Source organism: Etheostoma cragini, chromosome 6, assembly GCF_013103735.1.
Source record: "Etheostoma cragini isolate CJK2018 chromosome 6, CSU_Ecrag_1.0, whole genome shotgun sequence".
Classification (NCBI taxonomy): Eukaryota; Metazoa; Chordata; class Actinopteri; order Perciformes; family Percidae; genus Etheostoma; species Etheostoma cragini.
The window spans coordinates 6514569-6537486 of NC_048412.1; the positions used below are offsets into that span (position 1 = coordinate 6514569).

The 22918-nt window shown below is 40.0% G+C and overlaps 1 protein-coding gene across 5 annotated transcripts in view; it reads right to left on the bottom strand.

The window, feature by feature from the left end:
• Window positions 1-22918, bottom strand: part of grik2 (glutamate receptor, ionotropic, kainate 2) — a 254762-nt gene that overhangs the window by 15973 nt on the left and 215871 nt on the right. For 3 of the 5 annotated variants that reach the window (XM_034873461.1, XM_034873462.1, XM_034873465.1), the window contains 2 exons: window positions 6369-6619; window positions 6055-6082 (listed from right to left, as the gene is read on the bottom strand). In XM_034873461.1, the coding sequence (XP_034729352.1) occupies window positions 6055-6082; window positions 6369-6619 (279 nt within the window). Of the gene's footprint in view, window positions 1-5812; window positions 6083-6368; window positions 6620-22918 lie in introns of those variants that run through there. The other 2 variants (XM_034873464.1, XM_034873463.1) reach the window with 2 other exon arrangements.

The following is a 22918-nucleotide window of genomic DNA, read 5'->3' on the forward strand; positions in this document are numbered from 1 at the left end:
GTACGGTAAACGTTTCTATGGTAACAGCACGTTGTACCAATCAGAACCGTTGCTGTTACGCTTAGGATTGTAGGTAATGTAGGTTATCTACGTAAGATAGTGGATAATTGTTTTTCTTATAATGTTACAAGGTTGATATCATACAGACTTCTAGCTTCATCAGGATCAGAAACTGGGTCAGTCTACTTCAGATGGTTTATACATTATGTGCATATTATTGTGCGACCTATGAGGGAACAACCAGTGATAAATGACAGCCTATAGCAATGTCATCAGGATCCACCGGTAGGCCGTGGCCCACTTTATCACTGAATTTATAGTTTACCCACCTCTTTTTTTACCACTACACCACTGATTGTGACTATTTGTCAAACTGTTTACACCATATTTAAGATGAGCAAGTGCATTTTATATTTGCTCAGTGGTCAGTGCACTTTATTTTTATTGACTTTATGGCAGCCTATGTTAAGCACTTATAAGTTAAAGTGGATTTTGGATAGCACTTTCTTTTTTATAATACTGTACCAAGTCAGTTCTTTTTACTTTTGTCTAAAATATTAAATTGAAGCTGATCTTTAATTCTGGGTAAGATTTTTCATTTCACGGGATTTACATTTAAAATAGTAATGCTTTTTGATAAAATATTAGTCTAATAAAAAGTTGTGTTACTTGCTCAAGATATATTTGAGTTCGATCAATTTCAATACTAAAGGCAAAATATCCGATCGGGACTCGAAATCGGATCGGATTTGAGGTTAAAAGATCGGATAAGGATCGGAGGCCTAAAATGCTGATCGGGACATCCCTACTATAAATATGTCTTCACCACAGAGACATCATTGTACGTATAGGCAACACAACAAAATGCAGATTTCAGTGGATGTGACATGTAAACCAGTCCTCAAGTCCTATAGTCTGGAGTGTGGTCTAGACCTCCTCTATCTGTAAAGTGTCTCGAGATAACTCTTGTTATGAATTGATACTATAAATAAAATAAAATTGAATTAAATATTGTGTTTGCCTACTAAGGTCATCATTGACAGCCGAATCAGCCTGTCTTTTTAGCTGGGCTGTTCTTGAGGGTACAACACTGAGAACAGAAGCTGCAATGCATCATATGCCCTGTGGGCTAGGTAGGCTCTATGAGCAGAAAACAGCAAGCTTTGTTATTGACTACATCAAAGTGAAAGTGATTGTGGACTCAATAGACCACCAACAGTCTGAAATTAAGAAATCACATATTAAGCTTACTTCAAATAGCTGAGAAACAGTTTCAAACTACTTAAGTTGACTGGGTCAAGTTGACTCCACTTTCAGTGGAGAGCTTTTGAGCTCCATGATGGTCTAAATCAGGAGTGTCAAACCTATGGCCCGGGGGCCAGAACCGGCCCACTGAAGGATCCAACCAGGCCCACAAGATGACTTTGCAAAGCGTAAAAATGGCAGAGCAGTAATTTATTCTAATTCCAAATGTACCACTTTAATCTCAGAGTTATTTTTACTCTGAATATTACCCCTCTCTCCGTAACATACAACGGCCTCAAAACGCTGTCATAGCAAAAGCAAGCAAAAACTTGCATATGCCAACATCAAGTTGAAAGTCTTTGGCAGAGAAAGTTTCAGATCTTTCTGGAGTGGTTTACTGGTCTGGCCTAATTGAGTTTAAATTAGGGGTATGTGGCTCTTGAACTCAAATTAGTTTGACGCCCCTCAAAACGTCAAAAAATAAGTTAATGAAAATCAGCACATACAAGCTATAGACAGCTTTTAAACAGCCTTCAAAACCAGTATTATTCAATGCCTCTTTTATTCTAGTCTAGTGATCATATTTCGTCTACATACATACTAAGTAAATCACTGTGTGTAATCCCAAGCAAACGAGTGACAGTGTGTCAATTATTGCCCACTGCAATCCAGGGACCGTCCACATAGCAGAGTGCATAACATGCGACAATAGTGGCATTTGTGCATTAAACAAGTGTGCAAGAAATTTGCTGTCATTATGAGGTTTATAATTAGGTGGTATTTTGTCACTTTAAACCTTGGGTATCAGTATGTCAGACTCTGTGCTTTTCTGTTTTGCCTGCAAGGTGCCTGTTGGGACTATTCATTCTGGCTGTTCTTATTTACTTGGTTACAATCATATCGTAACAAGGTAACTGTTCCGAATAAGCTTAAGCTTGTTTAGGAATTAATGTTGTTGGAGCAGTGCTGTTGTGAAGCTCACACTCACACTGTGTATATTGTATCTTACTGTATATACTCCATTATAACCTGATACTCATTACATTGATAGATATACAAACCTACTATGAAGGCTGGGGGAAACGCGGCATGAATGACTTATCTGAATTCTAAATGTGTGCTATTGAATATTATTCAATATATGTGTGATATGAAATGTCTAAAGTGATTACTTGTTGGACAATTCAAATTATGTCTGAATGTACAAAGTGCAGTACTTATGAGAATAATAATACATAATCCCAGTAATAATTTTGATTTGGAACACTTATTGCTAACGTGATGGCCCGCACCAACCTGAGAAAATACCAATAGTACTACACATATCAAGTTGGTGTCAGAAGTCACCCATATTAACTATTTATGGTGTTTTTCATGAATAATGGGGACTACAATATCAATCTTATATACTACACTAATGTAATGTACAGCAGGCAATAAGGCTACAACGGGTACTTTAATGTACAGCTGAAGTACCATATAATGTTCAGCTGGGTTACTAGGGGTTTAATACCTCTGACAATAAGCACCTTATATACCACTGGATGCCTCATTGCCAGGGGTACATTATGTGGGTCCCATGTACACATAATATACGTCAGGCCAGTGGTTCCAAACGTGGAGTATGGGGATCCCCATGGCTCCTTGAGCTAGTTTCAGGCTATACTTTATTTCACTACAATTTGATCCATAAGTAATGATAGAATGTATGATTAGTTTGAGTATGGGTTTCATTTAATTTCAGTAGTAAACCATCTAAAAGCCAAAATCCCTTCAGAAATTTAGATTTTCTTTCCATTTTAAAGCTTCCCCCCAACAATAACACCAACCATTAGCACCGATTAGCTTTTATGTGTTGAGGCAAATACTTACACTAGTAGACGCAGCAAAAAAAAGCTGCTTTAAATGATTTCTTCTTTCAATTGATGTTTGCTTGTTTATGGTCACTTATGGCGTTTTTCCACTGCTGGTAACAGCTTGCCTCGGCTCGCCTCGGCCCGCCTCGGCTCGCCTCGGCCCATTATACTTCCGTTTTCCATTGCAGATTGAGTAAAGCCTCAGCGTGGCTGGTCACTATAGCAACGCGTGATGACGTAATTTTCAGCGCGCGTCACAACAGCACGTCGTCTACCTGCCGCAGCCAGAAGAAATGTTTTGTTTCAAAAGAAGCTGAAGGAAGCAACGAAAATCACCGCTAAAAAAAACAGTAGTTTGGGAATACTGACGGATTTCAGACGTCGACATGACTGTTGTTCGCCGACACAAAAGGGTAAGTTAAGTTTCCTGGTAACGTTAGCTAACATTTGCATGTGTTCAACGTCGCAGTCAGTATTTACTATGCGCTATATAAAGTAGATGAACTTTAGCAACCATGATTACACACCAACATGTTTGCTGTGTACTGTTTGTGTTTCAGAGCATTCACGCTCTGCAAAACCGCCGCCGCAGACCGTCTTGTGTGTGACGTCCGACCGGTAACATCTCTGGCTCTGACCTGCTGGTCTTCGTATAATCTTTATGAGAGTCACGGACAGGCTTATGACAACGACTGGGATGCATCTGGGCCAGCAGAGCCGGGGGGACACTGTCACGGGGTGCAGAGGAAGAAGATAGGGAAGTTTGGGAGGGTTTGATGCACTACTTGAAAAGCTAAATAAAAACTTTAGTTATATATTTTGTCTTGTTTTTTAAAGTAACAGTGTGCAATATTGGAAACGACATGAAGCCGCTAGTAGCCCGAACCGTTGAAAAGTGAGAATAGTGCAGAAAGTGGATAATCTGTCGGTGTCCGGCTTGATTTGTTTTAAATGTCCCGTTTGTTCTGAAAACACACTCCGCACTCTTGTTTGCTAAAAACACAGTCATAAGTGACAACCAACCAGTAGTCTGCAGGTTTCCACGTCACCTTTTGGGCTCGCCTCCGCTCGCTTGGAACCTCGACTGAGGTAGTACTAAAAAAAGTACCTGGTAGCAGGTCCCAGGGACTTTTTTTCGTAATGGAAAACCAAAAAAAGCGAGTAGACCCGAGGCGAGTCGAGTAGATACCACGCAGTGGAAAACCGCCATTATTGACTGCAAGTCATGGGCCCTCTTTAGCAGGTAAATATTGCTGTGGTAAAGTAACATTAATATCTTGGTATGATGCAATATTTCTTTACCGCTGTGCTTTCAACCCATTGATTTACCGGCACAGCATTGGGATGTGTATGTTTGCTTACACTATATGTGTGTGTGTGCATTCAAACGTGCGTGTTAACATATTTGTGTGTTCTGAGTGTATTCACTCAAAAGAATAACACAACAGGCGTATCTGACTCGGCAATACAGGGTCACTGGGTGAAGCTAAAACACTGTAAAATCAATACAATCAAATGTTGAAAGAAGTTGTTACTGAACTCTTCCAGGATAAGTACTGTTTAGCTCCAGAAACTGCAATTAATTTCCTCCCATGACTGCCTATTACTTTTAGGGCAAAATAACACGGGCAGAGGACTGGGTTAAAGGGTCTCGGCTGTCTTTCATCACTTAAAGTATTGGATAATAATAATTGTGCCCTCAAAGATTTTAGAAAATATTTTCAACTAGATGGTGCCAACCTAATCAGTCTGACAGTGTGACCTTACGAGATATTGAAACGGCTTTCTAAAATGTTCTGACTTCATATTCATTAAGTTTTACAAAATGGTCGAAGTAGCATGTATGAATAACCATTGTTTCATTAATGTGCAGTATTAACACTGGTTTCCCACATACTACACACTATACAATGTGTGTACATTAGGCATATAGTTATATTCAAATTGATAGTTCAAATATTATCCCAGTATGCTATATGTCTTATAACAACTGAAATTAAATTAAAAAATACATCTGAATATTAAAAGTAAAACATTTTTGACAAAGAAATAAGGCATTTTTCCCATTTAAAGAATTGTTTTCCTAACGTACAATAAAGTACAATTTCTTCTTTTGTATTTTCTTTGCTGAAGAAACAAAGTATTCTCCACCACCTACTCTGATAAATGTTTATACAGTTTTTTTCTGTTCAGTCTACAGTTTGGGGCACCCCGCTTTTCACTGACATCTTTTGAGCTAACAATGGTGATAAAAAAAACTGTACAACTGTAAGTGTCAAATATTTTTCTCTCTTATTCATTAGATAGTCATAGGAAATAAATTAGCAAGTTATTAACTGGCTCAAGATTTTAAACTGGACTAAGTGAAACTGAGCATGTATGACAGAACTGGGTCCATACTTAACCCAGGTTTCTATATTCTTGGTAAGATTTCACTGTTTCATTATTTTTTTGTTATGTATTTACAGTCTCCCTAAGTATTTCTCTGATGGTGCAGGCCATTATATAACACTAATTATATATTATATAGCAAGGTAGTTCCAGTCAAACAACTCAATCTTGTGTTGTGTTACTGCACTGATTTAAAAAAGACTATTTATGCCACAACTAAAATCAGTGAGAATAGTTACATTATTAGCAGAATGGAAATGGACAGCAGAAGTGGGGAGCTGTGTGTTAGTGATGGGGCTGTCGATGACATGGCTCATGTGCCTGTGATCCAACTGTATATTACTACCAGCACTCCAAATGTTTTATTAAACTGCTCTTAGTGTTCCCATTCCCTCAGGAGTGCCAGGAAAAAAATCATAAAAACAGATCAATAGTTTTGGGGGAAGTTATAGACCATTCTAGATTACAATAGAAAAAAAACATTTCTGGAGTTTTTCTTGATGTCATTTGAGATGGTGGTTAAAGTCTAGCTTGGATCCATGGTGACAGCAGAATTCCTCACGTTTCTTATCTCGTTGTCGCCATTGGGCCTAAGTGAATAAATGCAAAGAAACCAACCCTTATCTTACTGTATATTATATAGCACTGCCATTATAGTGTGAGTTTCCGCAAATTGGCAAACAAATGATTTCCTTAAATTATAAATCAGAACACATATTTAGCAGCATGTATTTTGTTTGATTTTGTTAGCATTTATAGATGTATTTTTGCCATGAGACTTCCTTTCATAGCATATGTGGTTATAATAAGAAAGTCTGCTATCAATGTTGTAAATACAGTAACAAAGCAGAGATTAAAGTCAGAGGAAGTTCTTACCTTTTCAAGTTGTGCATTCTGTTTGGACTTGTAGAGGAACTCTCCCACGGCTACGAATATGGAGAGGACAAGTCCAGCGGCCAGGACAATAAAAATCCCTCCGATGTTCTGCACCCCGAGAGCGCTGGCCTCCTTACTTTCCTCCTCTGGACAGCCATTTCCTCTCCACCACTTCTCCTTCATCATGTGCAGCTTCCCTTCCTCCTGAAGCTGCAGGATGGCAATAGTGATCTTATCTCGGTATGGAGAGCCTAGGGACGAGAACAAACAACAACCAATATGACTGAATCAGTGCCTTTGTCTTATCTGAGCATGGAGCAGATGGACACCTTTTTTGTATATTGTCTTTGATGATCAGCCAAAGTTTGAGTATCAACCAAACACATGATGAGGACAAAGTCGTTGTGGTGAGTGTTTTGCGTCGTAATGCTATTGCCCAGGTGGGTGCTACAATACAGTAAACAAAGTTATTTATGCTGAAAACTTTCCTGGGAGAGGACACCCAGACCCCCCACTTTGATATGCCCCCCACCCTCAAAAAGGCAGATTCTGGCCAATATATATATATACACTACAGTACACCCATACAATACATTAGACTACACCACGGCCTAAACCCAACTGTCCCGTTCTTGTCCCGCGTGTCACGGAAACATACCTTCTAACAACGATATATTCCTAAACCTAACTGTCCCGTTCTTGTGCCGCATGTCAGTTAGACGTAGTACGTCCCGACCCAGAGCGTCAAAATCGAAGGGAATAGTCCCGACCAAGCGCATTTATATCTGACACTGAAGGAGACTTTTAGCGTCAATAACAACACCAAGAGCACATAGCCAAGCATCTGAGAGAATGTGTTGAACACATAGGGAAAAGACTAAGGAGAGAGAGAGAGAGAGAGAGAGAGGAGAATGCAGACAGCTGTCAACTAACAGCGGAGAAGAAATTAGCAGTGGTAGTTTATGTTTCAGTTTTCTTTGATGAATGCTGCATGCTGCAGCTCCTCAAGACCCAAGTAAAGTTCCCGTGTCTTGTGTCTCAACAACAGAGCAAAGCAAAATGAACTGCGTTAGCATGGGGAGAGCAAGAATTAGTTGGAAAAACTCATGTTTTTGTTCTTACTTTTCTACTCTTATGGATCAGATTTCTGCCTATTTTATTCTATTCTGTGGTCTTAAAGCCTCCTCTGTCCTACATCTAGAAAGCACTCTGGCACCTTCATTTCTGCTTTGCTGTGTATTGGTGTATATCAATCAAAACCCCATTATATTTCAATGAGCATTTGGTACATTCCAGTATATTTCATTGCACATGTTTAACAATGTAAAATATTGATGCTAATGTATAGCATTACCAGTTCATTGTCCCCACAAGCGCGGCAACATTAAACTAATACACCTGAAATACATCTGTGGGGCTCATTCTACAACTATAACTGTCTAATTTAAACCAGTTGCCATGGTTAATCTGTGTTAATGTTTGCCATTGTTAATAAGTTATTGTACCCAAAGCGAGACTTGAAATCTTCCCTTCTGCCCATGTGCAATGTCTGCAGAGCGCTCAATGAACGCCCCACCTCCCTTCTCCACTCAGGAAAGGCTCTCCAGCACCTTCCCCTGCTCTGCTGATCAAAACCAGCCACATGTCAAGATCCCTGATTAAAACTGAAGGGTGAAGCCTTGTTAAAAAAAAACTCCCAAACGCCCACTACCAAATCTGTCTTCTGCAGCACAGGCAATACACTGCTATCAGGATGGTAATGCAGCTTGAATTATTAAAAAAAAACTAATAACACCTATTATTGCAAACATTTAGAATGAACTCTCTAAGGAACACAGGGGACGAAACATTGTTGGATGAGAAAATATTTTCAATTGGCTAGCTCCAGTGGAGTAGCAATCTCTGTGATTAATAGTTAGTATGCAGAGCCAGTTTGGAAACAGTGTTATGTAGTGGACCCAAAAGACCCAAAACGGTAACAATGATCAGCCCCTACTGAAGTGGAGCTTTGAGCCGAGGCCCTCAGCCTCGTGGTGGCGTGGCTGCAGTCACAAGGCTGTGTTCACACTCTCTGACATCTCTTCTGTCCTTCATCTCTGCCCAAGGGTTTCTGCTATCTGACTATTTATTTCAGAACAGGCCAGCCAGCATGGTTCAAAAGCATCTATTATCATGGTGATGGCAAATGTGAATCGCACTCCGGTCCTAGTCATTCATTGTCATCTACAGTACATAGATCATCTTTAGCTCCGGAGTTGAACACCAAGCCAAGTGTCACAGAAATCAGTTGCTACGACAAAGAAAGAAGAAGAAACAAGCATTTTTGAAACTGGGCCAGCTGTGCCTGATCAAAACAAATGAAAGACCTCAGTAATATAAAAAAACACTATATATACATGAATATAGAGCATAATAATAATAATACTAATATAGAACATGAGCATTGTGTCAAACAGTCAAGACCTGTGCTGTATTGTGCAACGTTTTTGGCAAGTGTCATAAACCACATCGGCATGATCATGAAATGGGTCTGATGCCTACTGACCCACTGAGTTGAAAATAGATGGTTTTTTATAATAGAGTTGTAAAATATACTGCACACAATCAGATACTCTCCATTTTCATACAAAGATACCAGATGGCATTACGGAGCTGGCCTTGGTTGTAAAACCTTAATGCTCCATAAACACAACAGGCCTTTATTCTCCGTTGCAAATAACCATGCCTAAGGATGGCAGTTGCATAAATGGTCCAATCCTTTGGTTCCGATCCGGAAACAGCTATTCATGCTTCTTCAATAAGTCATTGCCCATCCTCTCTGGTTTTCTTCTCCTGAAACTCTGGTCCATGCCTTCATCACATCCAGACTCCACTACACCAATAGCACTCTTTATGGTACATCATTCCAAAGTTGTTAATGAACTTCAGGTCATCCAGAACTCTGCTGCTTGCCTGCTCACTCACTCGCACTTCTGGGACCACATTGCTCCCTGTCCTAAAGAACCTGCTTACTCCCTGTCTCTCAACGAATTAATTTCAAAGTGCTTCCGATAGTCCGACTTCCTTAGACCTCGCTGGTCAACTAAAGCCTGACATCCGACATGTGGCTCACCCGGAGGATGACCGTGAGCCACATTTAGAAGACAACAGAAAAACTGCTAAACACGTTTATGTCGGATCAGAGCGGCAACTGATTTAACACATGAGACGCCAGGATTAATCTTAGCCTGGCTGTTAAGGCCGCAAAGAATGAATCTCCATGGTTACTTGGCTGGGGTTAATTCAACCTGGTTTCGTGCTAAATTCATCCAGTATAACTGGAATATCTTGGTTTAATCCCTTATCCTGGTGTCGTGCAACAGGCCCCAGTTCGATTCTGATCGGGTATTTTGGTTTCATGTCTTGTCTCCTTGTGATTGGATAATTTTCTATCTTGTTTTGTATTACGTTGTTTCCTGTTTTCTTGTGATAGTCTGGTTTTCTGTGCTTTCTTGTTATGTTTTCCCGCCCTTGTGATTACCTGATGTTGTCCACCTGTTTCCCAGCCCTTGTGTCACCTGCCTCTTGTTTCCTCGTTACCCTCTGTATTTAGTCAATGGGCGTTTCTCAATCTGCGTTCTTCTATGGACTTGTGTTCTTGTGAAACGTCATGTTTGGTGGCAAAGTACTGACCCAATACACAAGTTAGCATTTCGCCAAGAACAGTTAAAATCCCTGGATGTGATCTTGACACGCCCATTTTACCGAGGATACATCGGATGGTAACTTGTGTGAACTTGGCCGGGCCAGTATCCCAGCATTCAATTCGGGTGTAAAGCGCATGGTTTCCGGAACACAGATTTTCACAATTTACGTCTATTATCAAATCAATAAATACATTTTTAGGATGTTTTAAGGCGAGAAATCAGCTGTGTATATTTTGAATATTGGCAGTTCAACAAAAATTGATGGTGAATTAAAAAAGCCTTCGGAGTTGGAAAGCTCCACAATCCCCAGCGGGCGTAGCAAGCTCGCCAGCTGGGAATGACTCTTGCGAGCCGGTCAGTCAGTCAGCTCACAGACCCCTCTGGCCCCACATTTAGACAGACCCCTCTGGCCCCACATTTAGACAGACCACTGCAGCAACATCAATGGATGAGGAAAGCCAGGTCCACAATTGTAAGATATTTAAAACAATTTTGACCGCTGTTGTTATATATATATATATATATATATATATATATATATATATATATATATATATATATATATATATCCCCTCCTCCTCTATCCTCCTCATCCTGGCTCTCCTCACTTGCAGGCTCCTCTTCTGCTTCTCGGTAAAGTATACCGACGGCAGTGGGTAACTTTACCTAGTCCATTTAAAATTGTAATACTTATTTTAACGTTTCTTTTCTGCTTTCAATTAAAAGTGAATCCCGTAATATGTTACAAGGATTTTTTCTTGCCGTTGTCTCGTTATTTATACAGTTATTGGCCCTTGATACTTAGTAGCACTTTAAATGAAAACGTAAGAAAACAACAAAGGTGGTGTGCGTCCATGCTTTATTAAGAATACACACATCAAAGCTAACTATAAAGTGGCAAGCGCCCTCTATGCTGGGGGTGTTGCGCAATAACAGGAAGAACGCTTAGTCTCAAAACTGTTAACAGTGTTTTGTGTGCTTCTGAACTTGCGAGTTCAGTCTTCCAGGTACAGCCAGCAAGTACGGTCTCCCCAAGAACACAAGTCCGTTCTTTGCTTACTTGGTATTGAGAAACGCCCATTGTCTTCCCCTTGTCTTGTGTCAGGTCCTTTTGTGTCTGTCTGGTTAGCGTGTCTCTTTGTTTGTATTGCCCATGTGGATTCTGTGTTACTGTTTTTGTCATCTTTTTCTCTTTGGACTTGTTGGATTGAGGAGTTTGGGGTTTTGGACTTTGTTTTTTGCCTGCTCCAGTTTGTACACCTTGTGCCGTTTCTTTTTGACAATTTTATGGATCCCGTTTGTATTTGCCTGGTTTTTCTGTTAATAAATCCTCAACGCTAACTTTCTCCTGCCTGGCTGCTCCCCGAGCTTGAGTCCTCTAATCCCCTGAACTGGGATAGCCTGGCATTTTAAAAGAATGGGAGATGACACTCTGGGCGTTTCTCAATACCAAGTAAGCAAAGAACGGACTTGTGTTCTTGGGGGGACCGTACTTGCTGGCTGTACCTTGAAAAATGAACTCGCAAGTTCAGAAGCACACAAAACGCTGTTAACAGTTTTGAGACGAAGCGTTCTTCCTGTTATTGCGCAACACCCCCAGCATAGAGGGTGCTTGCCACTTTATAGCTAGCTTTTATGTGTCTATTCAGAATAAAGCATGGACGCACACCACCTTTGTTGTTTTCTTACGTTTTCATTTAAAGTGCTATTAAGTATCACGGGCCAATAACTGTATAAATAACGACACAACGGCGAGAAAAAATCCTTGTAACATTGTTCGGGATTCACTTTTAATTGAAAGCAGAAAAGAAACGTTAAAATAGGAATTTCATTATAGATGGACTAGGTAAAGTTACCCACTGCCGTCGGTATACTTTAACGAGAAGCAGAAGAGGAGCCTGCGAGAGGATGAGGAGGATAGAGGAGGGCGATATATATATATATATATACATATATATAACAACAGCAGCTGATTTCTCACCTTAAAACATCTTAAAAATGAATTTATTGATTTAATAATAGACGTAAATTGTGAAAATCTGTTTACCGGAAACCATACGGGCTTTACACCCGAATTGAATGCTGGGATACTGGCCCGGCCAAGTTCACACAAGTTACCATCCGATGTATCCTCGGTAAAATGGGCGTGTCGAGATCACATCCAGGTATTTTAAGTGTTCTTGGCAAAACGCAAAACTTGTGTATTGGGTCAGTACTTTGGCCACCAAACATGACGTTTTTCAAGAACACAACTCCATAGAAGAACGCAGATTGAGAAACGCCCTCTGATTGCTTTATTGCAGGTCACGCCCAACGCACCTGTGAGATAACGAAGACACTAAGTACAAACCTTTTGAACCATGCGCACGGAACCTTTTTACAATCGTCAAATTAGCAAAAGTGGATTTGGACACACCCTAAACGCACCTACGCCAGGTGCCCTACGCCGTGCGCTTAGATCGTTAACATAGGGCCATTATAATTATTCCTTTGATGGTTTTATATGCAACAATCAAATATTTCATACGTAGTGATTTCCTTCATGTTTTATTGTTTGTACTATTAGTTCCTTTTTTTTGTTTTATCAATGATTTTTGCTCTGGCAGTATCTGAGTGATGCTGCACTATACAGGAGCTTTGTGGAAAACGCTGGCTAGATATTTTGAAGAGCTTTTTTATTAGGATAACCCCTTGAGATGAATCATCTCATTTTTGAGGGGGTCCTTAAACAAACAGTAAATACAAAACACATTTCACACATACACACAGCACTCCCAAGCCTGACTGCTCTGTACACACAAGTAAAAAACACAGTAAATACATATATCCCAAATGTGCTGCTATTTATAGTAGATGCACAAACAGGAGCCAACAAACAATAAATAAATTCAAATAAAAACAACTGAGCTGCTAAGCTAGCTAACTCAACAGACATGAGAGTGCCATCAATCTTCTCAAGTACTATCAGGGCTGTAACACAAAAAGTCTGGGCCCTGTAGAAAGGCATTCTCTATGGGCCCCTCCCCGCATTCACAGCCATTCATTCAAGCATATTTTTGGGCCCTCCTCACACGAGGGTCCTGGTTACTCATATATTTGCCCCTGTGTGACTACATGTAGGATTCTCATTCAACACACCTTTTTAAAGAATGAATTACTAAGTGACAGCTCTCAAAATGTCTCCTATTTTCAGATTGATTCCTTTTTCCAGTTGTTTGTCTCTGGGTGATGTCAGAGGAGGATATAGTATGTAAACTAAATGTATATTCGTTTTTCCTTTGCTCCTTGAGATGGGGTTTTCGTCTAAATGTAAATTGGTTTGTGATGTATTATATGTATTATCTTGAGTTGGGCGGGGTGTGCGCTTATCCAGTTGACTGCAGCCACACATGTGATAACTTCATCCTTGAGTGACTATTTATTGATTGATTGACTCCCCTGTCACCGACCAAGGGAGAATTTTGCCTTGAAATGTTATTCTTTCCGTTTTGGCAGATCAGTGCTGTGGGAGATTTAAAAAAAAAATCATACTTTTGACACACTCAAAGACAAATTAGACAAAGTTAGGTGCCTAAATTAAATACTTGTGTAAGTTGCTTATGCTCAAAATCTGATTTGACTAATTATGTCCTTGTAGTCGTCATTTCAATTTCTTTAATTTGGATGTTCACACTGATTAGTCATCAGCAGAAGAACTCACATAAGGAAAAATAAACTAAATAAGGACACTTAGCTAATGTATGAATGTAAATATGATGCTGCACACATTACGGTGGTTACATTCTCGCAATGCCACACCTTCCTCCACAGTCCTATGGTTGACCTATCCCCCCCCCCGACTAACCTGCCTATGCAGATTCCCCCCCTTACATAATACTCGCTAAACCCCGTGTAGCTGCTGCCCTCCCCAGTACGTTCTACACACACGCCGGAGGGAGCCCTTTTTTTCCCGCACCAGACGCGGACAGCCACTACCCAAACATCCATTTTTTACGAGTTCAGAGTGAGAACGGGTTGCAAGGTTCCACTACACGTTATGTTAGGCCTAGTTTAATATGCAACTCAACAAAATAGGGCTTAAAAAAGGTTGAAGACCCCTGTAAATAAAACATTGTCGATATGGATTACTGTGTTAATAAACCAGGTGTACTTTAAGTGACATTAATCAAATCTCACTGGTTGTGAAGATCTAGTGAGATTTTTCTCCTGAGTCTGGTCGGCTGATGGATGCAGAAGTTTGTTGTTATTCTTGTCAATCCTCACCAGAATGTATGTTAATCTGTGAGCTGCATGTATGGCCACAAAAGAGCTGCTTAATCCTTCAATTCAGGGTAGAGTGCAGAGCGAAGTGACAGCCCAGAATAAGACACATAGATGTAATCTGCCAGATCAAAGCGGAGTAATAGCACACCGATCCCTGATGCATTGTCTCTCTATGAAGGAAATTCAAATGTGCAGCAATGTCTTGCACTGTGAAGACGTGTATTTTTAGCCCACCAAGTGCTGCTCTCTGTAATACATCGAAAGATTTGTTTTGAATGGAACAAACACAAAGAACAGCAAATAAATGTGTATTTCAAATGGTATTGCTCAAGGGGTTTTTCATAAACTGGAAAACATCATAGATTCTGTTTTATAAATAGGCAGCCGCTCTGGATTTGAGTTTCCTCTTACCATAACCTTGTACTTTATTAAAAAGACAAAAGTAACAGATGATGTATTTGCTGTATCTCTCTCAGCTCCATCCATAGCACCAAAATATGGGGTATAATAGCGTAAAGATCCCATGGCATGAAAATGTCCCTTTATGAGATTTTTTAACATTAGTATGAGTTCCCCAAGCCTGCCTATGGTCCCCCAGGGGCAAGAAATGGCAATGGGTGTAATCCGAGCCCTGGGTATCCTGCTTTGCCTTTAAGGAAATGAAAGCTCAGATAGGCCAATCTAGAATCTTTCCCCTTATGAGTTCATAAGGACGAAGGTCTACCAATCCTTTCTCTGCTATGCCCGTCCAGAGAATTTGGCCCACCCATAAGAGAGAGCCATCATGGCTTTAAAACAAGCAAAGTGGCAGTTGGTCAAGGCCACACCCCCAGCCTCCACCTTGCCCCCCATTTCTCTCCTTCCCAAAGCTACAGACTCAGAAATGGCACGTCCTAAGGAAAGCTCATTGTGGGACTGGCCCTAGTGGCTGTAGTTCTGAGCCAAGGCTGAATTTAAGGAAAGAGACATCAGATATGGTATTAGGGGAGCACTAAGGTCTATATAAAAGCATCCAAAGAGCACCATGTCATCGGACCTTTAAGACTCTACATGTCTTTTCAGTTTCTCATATGTACTGTACTGTAGATGTACATATGCCCATTGTATACCATGTATTCAAATGCTAATTTTGCAATCAATCAATTCAGCCTTTTTTTCTTTAGCAAGAGTAACTTTGTATATACGTATATAATGTTCTTTTTAGCTTTTTTTCTGTATTTATTTATTTATTTCATATTAATGATTAATGTTTTTGTTTATGTATGCAACTTTCATCAAGGCAAATTCCACATAAGTTATTATTGTGGCAATAAAACCACGTCTGATTCTGATGTAGTGCACTCTACATCAAATAAAGTATTTAAAATTCGCTCAGATGACCTCTTGTCCCCACTAATAGAGGTAACATACTGTATCAGTTTGGGAATGATGGTAAATGTCTTTAAATGCAGCGCCCTCCAGAGAATCAGTGTCCCTGCTGCATTTTAATTCTGTGGGCGCTCTATGTCTAATATCCTCTTTCTCCATTACACACATCCCAGAGTGTTCTCGGGAGGTGGCGATAGTGATGGGGGGTTGGGTGTTGAAGTGGGGGGTAAGGCGCCGCAGGTCACGGCGTTGGAGATCTTCTATCTCACAGCAATGCATTCTCAAACCTTCCTGTTTATGATGCGAAGCTGAAAAGCCCGGCGGGCAGCAGCAGAGACGACTGGAAGGACAGAAGTCTGCTGACAAGCAATGCAGACACTTCCCCCTTAGCCTGTTTGATTAATGCAGTCTAATGAAGCTAAATGAAGATTGATACGCATCACGGAGAGAGACAAAGAGAAAAGAAGGATGATGAATAATGCAGAGCCCCCTGAGACTACAGTCTGGGCAGAAGAGGAGACAGTGGCTGCACAAGCTGTCTGTAAAACACAAACCTAAAGAGAGAAAAAGAAGAAAACCAATCTTCGCTTCGCACTCTGAGACTGTTCATTCCCCTGCCTGGATCCCGGCAGACAGCCACGCTACTGCCGCTTGGGCAGATGCGAGACATTAAAATGGCCACGATGAAAATGGAATTTGTTTTTATCTTAACTGTTTTGCTTTTTATTCAGTTATAATTAGGGCTGGGTACCAAATTTAATACTTTTAGGCACTGACAGAATAGCCTCTAAAGTATTGAGTATCAATAAATGCCTTGTCATTCAATAATCAATTTAAATACCTAAGGAGTAAATGACACCAGCGTCAGTGAGCCAGCATGCTTCTACCAAGATCTGATAATGTTTGTCTGTTTTCCTGCGTGTCTCTACAATATGTAGCGCTAGACAGCCAATCACAGAGACGGCGCTCCCGTAGTAGGAGCAGAAAAATAAAAAAAAGAATGTGTGTATGTAATAAGTATGGTTTAGGAACCACTATATCAAAGTCATGGTATTGATATCAGCACCGACTTTGAATTAATTAATTTGAACTAAGTTTACATAATGTTTAAATGTGTTTTTCTTACATGTTTGCTATTTATTGTTGTATTTGTATTGATCTGGTGCGAAACCAAGTGCCCCTTCGGGGACAAATAAACTTTGGTAACACTTTACTTCAAGGTAGCTACATAAGAATGACATGACACTGTCATGACACATAACCATAACCATAACTTGTCATGACAAAACTGAATGACACTTACTAAAAGAAGCGTTAGGTCATAAACATTTATGACTTGTTTATAATGTTGTATGACATGTTCATGACAGTCTCCTGTCACTCTTAGATGTGTATAGATGTAGATAGCTTCAAGTCAAGTGTATCCTAAAGTTCTACTTGACTAGGTTTTTTGAAAGATACCCAGCCCTAGTTATAATTAGGGATGGCTTGATACCATTTCCATACCACATGTCAATAAGGACACGTAACTGGTTGTGCTCTAAAATGTGTATTACCTTTCAGGTATCCAGCATATATAAAAATATGATGTAAATTTAATAAACACAAATACATGTTTCAATTTTACAAAACTTCTGCTCCCTTACTATTGGACTTTTACTAATTTGCCATGCATTTTCAAAGGAATTCACTGACTTTGTAAACCGACTTCATTGCCTTGTGAATGTTAATATTCACAGCATATCTCTGTCTGGCCAATATAATTGTTAAGATTTTGCTTGCTCTTATGCTATTATGTTTATGAGTATAAACAGATTTCTGAAATATTTCCAATTGATGGAATGGTGCAGACATAGCAAATATGGAGTCTCTCAAGGATTTGCAAATTTCACAAAGTGTTGCGACTTTGCCATCACAGGTAAATGCTGAATGGACTGCGTTTCTATAGAGCTCTTATCCAAAGTGATTTACAATTTGTCTCTCAGTGACCCTTGCACACACTCACTTACACACCAATAGCTGCAAGCTACCATAAAATGCACTGGCCCCATCATTGAGAGGTTGGGGATCAGTTCCTTGCTCAAGGGCACTTCAACATGTGCACAGTAGGAACCCTGCTATTAACAACAACCCTCTCTACCTGCTAAGTAAAGTTTCTTTCCTAAAATCGATTCTGGACTCTTGGTAAACCTTCTGTTATAGCAACATGCTAATGTTGCAAATTATAATGTAGGGAACGTTTTGTGCATCTTAAAAAGGTTGTCAATAAATCTATGTAATTCTCCAACAAAATCCAAAAATAAAGAGAAAAACAACTACTAAAATATAACTTCTCTTGACACACACAGGGTCCATCTTTGCTCTACAAAGGCCTTTCATATGTGTACATTTTGTCCTGAGAATTAACAGAAGTGGCCAATAGAGGTTTCATGTAGTAAACACACCATTAAAATGAGCTCAGACTAACAGCTGGGAGTTGAACTCAGTCCGTCCATTACAGAGCTGAGAGAGCTGCCAAGGGGCCGAGCTCTGAGTGCTGTGGCTCTATCAGGGCCCAAGTAATAATGCAGGCCGACACCTACTCTCTGTTCAAGTCAATGAGATATATGCTAAATGGCCTAGCTACATGGGAATACAGGCTGCATATGGTAAAGGGTACTAAAAGGGTAGGATTAGCAATTTAAATACCTTGTTCTGACTGCATGTGAATGGGCCACCAGGGAGTAATGATGCTAACACCCTCCTTTCTTCGGTACGGACAATCTGTGTGGTGCAATAGCTGCCACAGGCAAGCTCTCACTTTCCCTTCATTCCGCTCACCCTTCCTTTCTTTCTTTCCGTGGCATATACACATGCACACACATACACATGTATAATATAAACTGATGTATACAGTCATCTAGGCATATATGCAGACACACAAAAAGCAAATGTGTGCAACACACACCACACACACACACACACACACACACACACACACACACACACTCACTCACTCACTTACTCGCACGCATGCACACACACGCACAATTCACTCGCTCACTCCCAAGTATGCACACACACACACACACACACACACACACACACACACACACACTCACACACACACACACACACACACACTGTGGCAAACCTTCAAAAGGAGCACATCAGTCAAGAAATGCAATCACCCAAAGCAAATATAGCCTACCTCCACTGTTTTCACACACAGAAAAACAGTCACTCAAATTACCTTCTGTGGCTGACCAGCAGAGCATACACAAACAGCAGCAAACAACCTTGCCAACACTCGCAGTCCCAGAGGACATTTCCCTGATTTGTCAGTAGGACAAAGCCACTGGAAATCCTCTATCCTCCAAGTAGGAAGATTTCTGAAGGCTAATGATATTTGGCTGTTGCCAATTTTCAGATCATTTATACATTATAAATGTGACTGTTTTCATGTCAAAATGTGTGTTCTTTAAAAAAAAAATAATTGTCTTCTAGTGGTGATCTTAGAGTACCAAATGTTAGGCTGATTTGTAGAAACATGCAGAGTATTTCCATCTGATGGAATAGAGCAACCATAAAAACATAGCATCTTGAGTTTGAATATTTTACAGGTTGTAAACACTATGTTGCTTCAATAAAGCCCAGTGGGCACATAAAAGAACTGATATCAAAAACCTGATGTCCATTTGACATCAACACACATTCTTGACCATCAAAATAATGACACAAAAGTAATTAACTGTTTGTTGAAAATTTGTATTGTATGTGGCATTTGTCCAGCTACCAGTCCACACTCCGTACTTTGGTCCGTACGGGGACTTGACCAGTGACCCTCCAGTAGAGCTAATACACAATATGTGATGCTGTCAGACAGTGGGGAATATGATAAATCTGACAATCTTAAAGCCCCTTGAAGTGAAATAAAAGGAATAGACCTGGATATTAAGTGTAAATTGCATAAATGGCAGACAATCATGGATCAAAATAGTTTCAATGAAACCTTGATCCACCACACATATAACACACTACCTCACTTTTTAAGGACCAAAATAGTAATTTTCTATATTTTATTACTGTCAACTAATCCTATGAAAATACCCTAACCAAAAAGGCACTGGTTCTACTACTGTGTGTATCCAAGGCCTGATATGTCTTATTCCTCTGGGCCACAGAGCTTCATTCTCCAAAAAACATTCAAAAGACATCAGTAAGCCACGTCGTAGCAGTGGGTGACATGTTCGTTCATTATTCCATGAACACACACATTGTAGTTTATTTTGACTCATACAGTGTCCTGTTGTTGGATAATACTAACTAGGGCACTAAATGTGTATTAATCTGCCGCTGAAAATCCCAGTTGGGCTTGGAGCTAAAACTGGCCGATAAATCTATTTAATGAATTCATTCAAATGTATGGTTTAGGACAATGTTTAAAAATGTAAATCCATTTGGGTAAATACAGTTCAGAAAACTTCTATGCTGCACTGATTATTTAATCTGGAAATAACATTGTGCTTTCCTGCCCTGTGACAGGAAGAATGTATGCTGGCTAATCAGCTAGCTAGCTTATGGCTCCATGTTGGAAAGCTGTGTCATCAGCATAGCTAGCTACATAGTTACTTACGCCTTCAATGTTACGGCAACCCATGACAAACCATGGCAACCCATGCACATAGGTTGGTGATGTCCGCTCTGGATAACAGAATTTGATCACTTGCAATTTGTAATGTTACAATTTAAATAAAACTTATTTGAACAATTCCTTTGTCTTTGATAGTTGTTTTTTAAGGGGGAATAAATCGATTAAATTGGGTGTGGTGGTACATGTTTAGGCCATATCGCCAAGCCCGGTTTGGGGCTGAGAGCTACAGACAGCGTAGGTAGGTCCTGTATTGAGAGACGCACTTACATATTGAGTTTTTTTGGTTTGGGGTTTTTTCGTGAGAACAATTAAGAATAACTTAAGCCTTATCCTTTAAATGGTTGGAGGAACATTATTAAGGGACACATAACTGTACAAAGCTCTGACTCAAGCCTGAAAAACATTCACTGAGAATCAACTGGAAGCAAGGACCAATGACAGCCCACTGAGTGCCAGTGTAGGAAAGGTTCATGTCAACTGTTGTAAAGCCTGTTTACAATATGAAATGATTTGTATAAGCTGAAATCCATCCATCCATCCATCCATCTTAGTCCACTTATCCGGTGTCGGGTTACGGGGGCAGCAGCTCCAGTAGGGGACCCCAAACTTCCCTTTCCCAAACTACATCAACCAGCTCCAACTGGGGGATCCCGAGGCGTTCCCAGGCCAGTTTGGAGATATAATCCCTCCCCCTAGTCCTGGGTCTTCCCCGAGGCCTCCTCCCAGCTGGTCATGCCTGGAACACCTCCCTACGGAGGCACCCAGGGGGCATCCTTACCAGATGCCCAAACCACCTCAACTGGCTCCTTTTGAATACTATACAATGGCTACAAGATTATTAGTTTAACTTTAGCTTCATCTTCTGTCTCATAGTATGTTTCTTATATTTTCTACCTAGGTATTAAGGAAACCAGAAGCTCCCTTTTAAACTATAGAACAAGCCAAGCATAAACACTGCAGGAACTATCTTACAATCCCCTCTCTGTGAATAAACGTGACTAGGAGCAGCCTTTTGCATAAGGTCATCACGTGAAGGTAAAATTCTGCTGGTCCTTAACCAGAGTATTTTTTCTCACTGCATTTATAACAGAATTATGACTATCTGCTGCTGAGCCCAGTAATCAAATGTTGCCCCTCCAAACACACAGTGTGATGTTCCACCCTCCTTATTCATCCCTATATTTATGTAACACCGTTCTGCCTGCTGGAGATAGCCCAAAGGGTTTTGCCTGCTTAGTATTCCTCCACATGTGTTACCCTTAGGGATGTATTACAGCGTAAACGCACCAGATTGCAGTTTACACAGCTTTTAATTTGCAACAGAGTTTTGAAAGATTAATTGGAATACAGTGACCTACAGTGATATGATATTATGATGGCATATTAAGGCCATTGTAAGTAAAAACTAAATAACGGAGCCGGGGAGGGAGGTAGTATTCAGAAAAAAACTCAGAGATTACCAGAGTAACCCAGATTAGTAAATCAAGTAAAGGAAAAAAACGCATGAGATTTTAAAGTTATGAGGGATATTTATATGTTTTTGAAACGGTTTAATTTTTTTAAATAAAAATAATTAATTATTAAGTTATGGAAAAGGGGAGGACTGAATAAGTGTATACTTCTTCCTTATCCTTTTCAGACATGTCTACGTTGGCTAATGCTCTAATTTGTTTATTTAATTTTTTGCTTATTTAATTTATATAGTACATTTCTTTGATGTTTTGTTTGGTTTATTTTTGATATGCCTGAAATAAATTTCTTCATTCATTCATTAATTTGTTCCTCTGATGATCATAAACAAAATGTCACAAAATGATTTATGGCAGAAAGAACGGAGTAATGTTACCCAGAATCGGGGAGAATTTAACAACACTGGCAGCCAAGATGACATATTTTACTGCCGTTAACATGTAGCTACAGAGTTAACAATAGCTTAAAAAAAAACTCCAGTCCTGTATACATGGAGCAGATGACCAATCATAGAAGGCCGGGGTAGGCTGGCTTAGATTTGCATAACTCTTAGACGAGAGTACTAACTGTTGAAACCAGAGAGTTCAGAACAGTTGGAAATCTAAACTCTTTAGCTCACGGAGACATCTCTTAAGTACCTTTGCTTCATTATTTGGTCACGTTTAACATGAAAATCCAAAACTATAACATTGTAGATAGGCCTATGACAGAAAAACGGAAATACGTAATATGTCACCTTTAAAGGTTTAAAGAAAAATAGTGTTTTTGTCGAGGAGCCACATCTCTTCACTTTGCAGGTTTGGATCAAACTCATCACTGCACCAGACGCTGCCGGCACCGCACACGGCAATAAGGAAATACTCTGGATCTTAGTCAAGAATTACCATATCTATCTATAAATTGCAGGAACGTCTGTCTGTCTGTGTGTATGTGTGTGTGTTTAGCATACTTAAGTAAGTGCAGTGCCAAGTTTGACGTTGTTTGGATTAGAATTGCTAGTGTTATCTAAAAGGTGTGTGTGTGTGTGTGTATGTATATGTATATGTATGTATGTATATATTAGGGGTGATCCGAGTATCCGGCTGAAACGAGTATCCGGTACGGATAAAGCACTTTTGCCGAGTACAAGT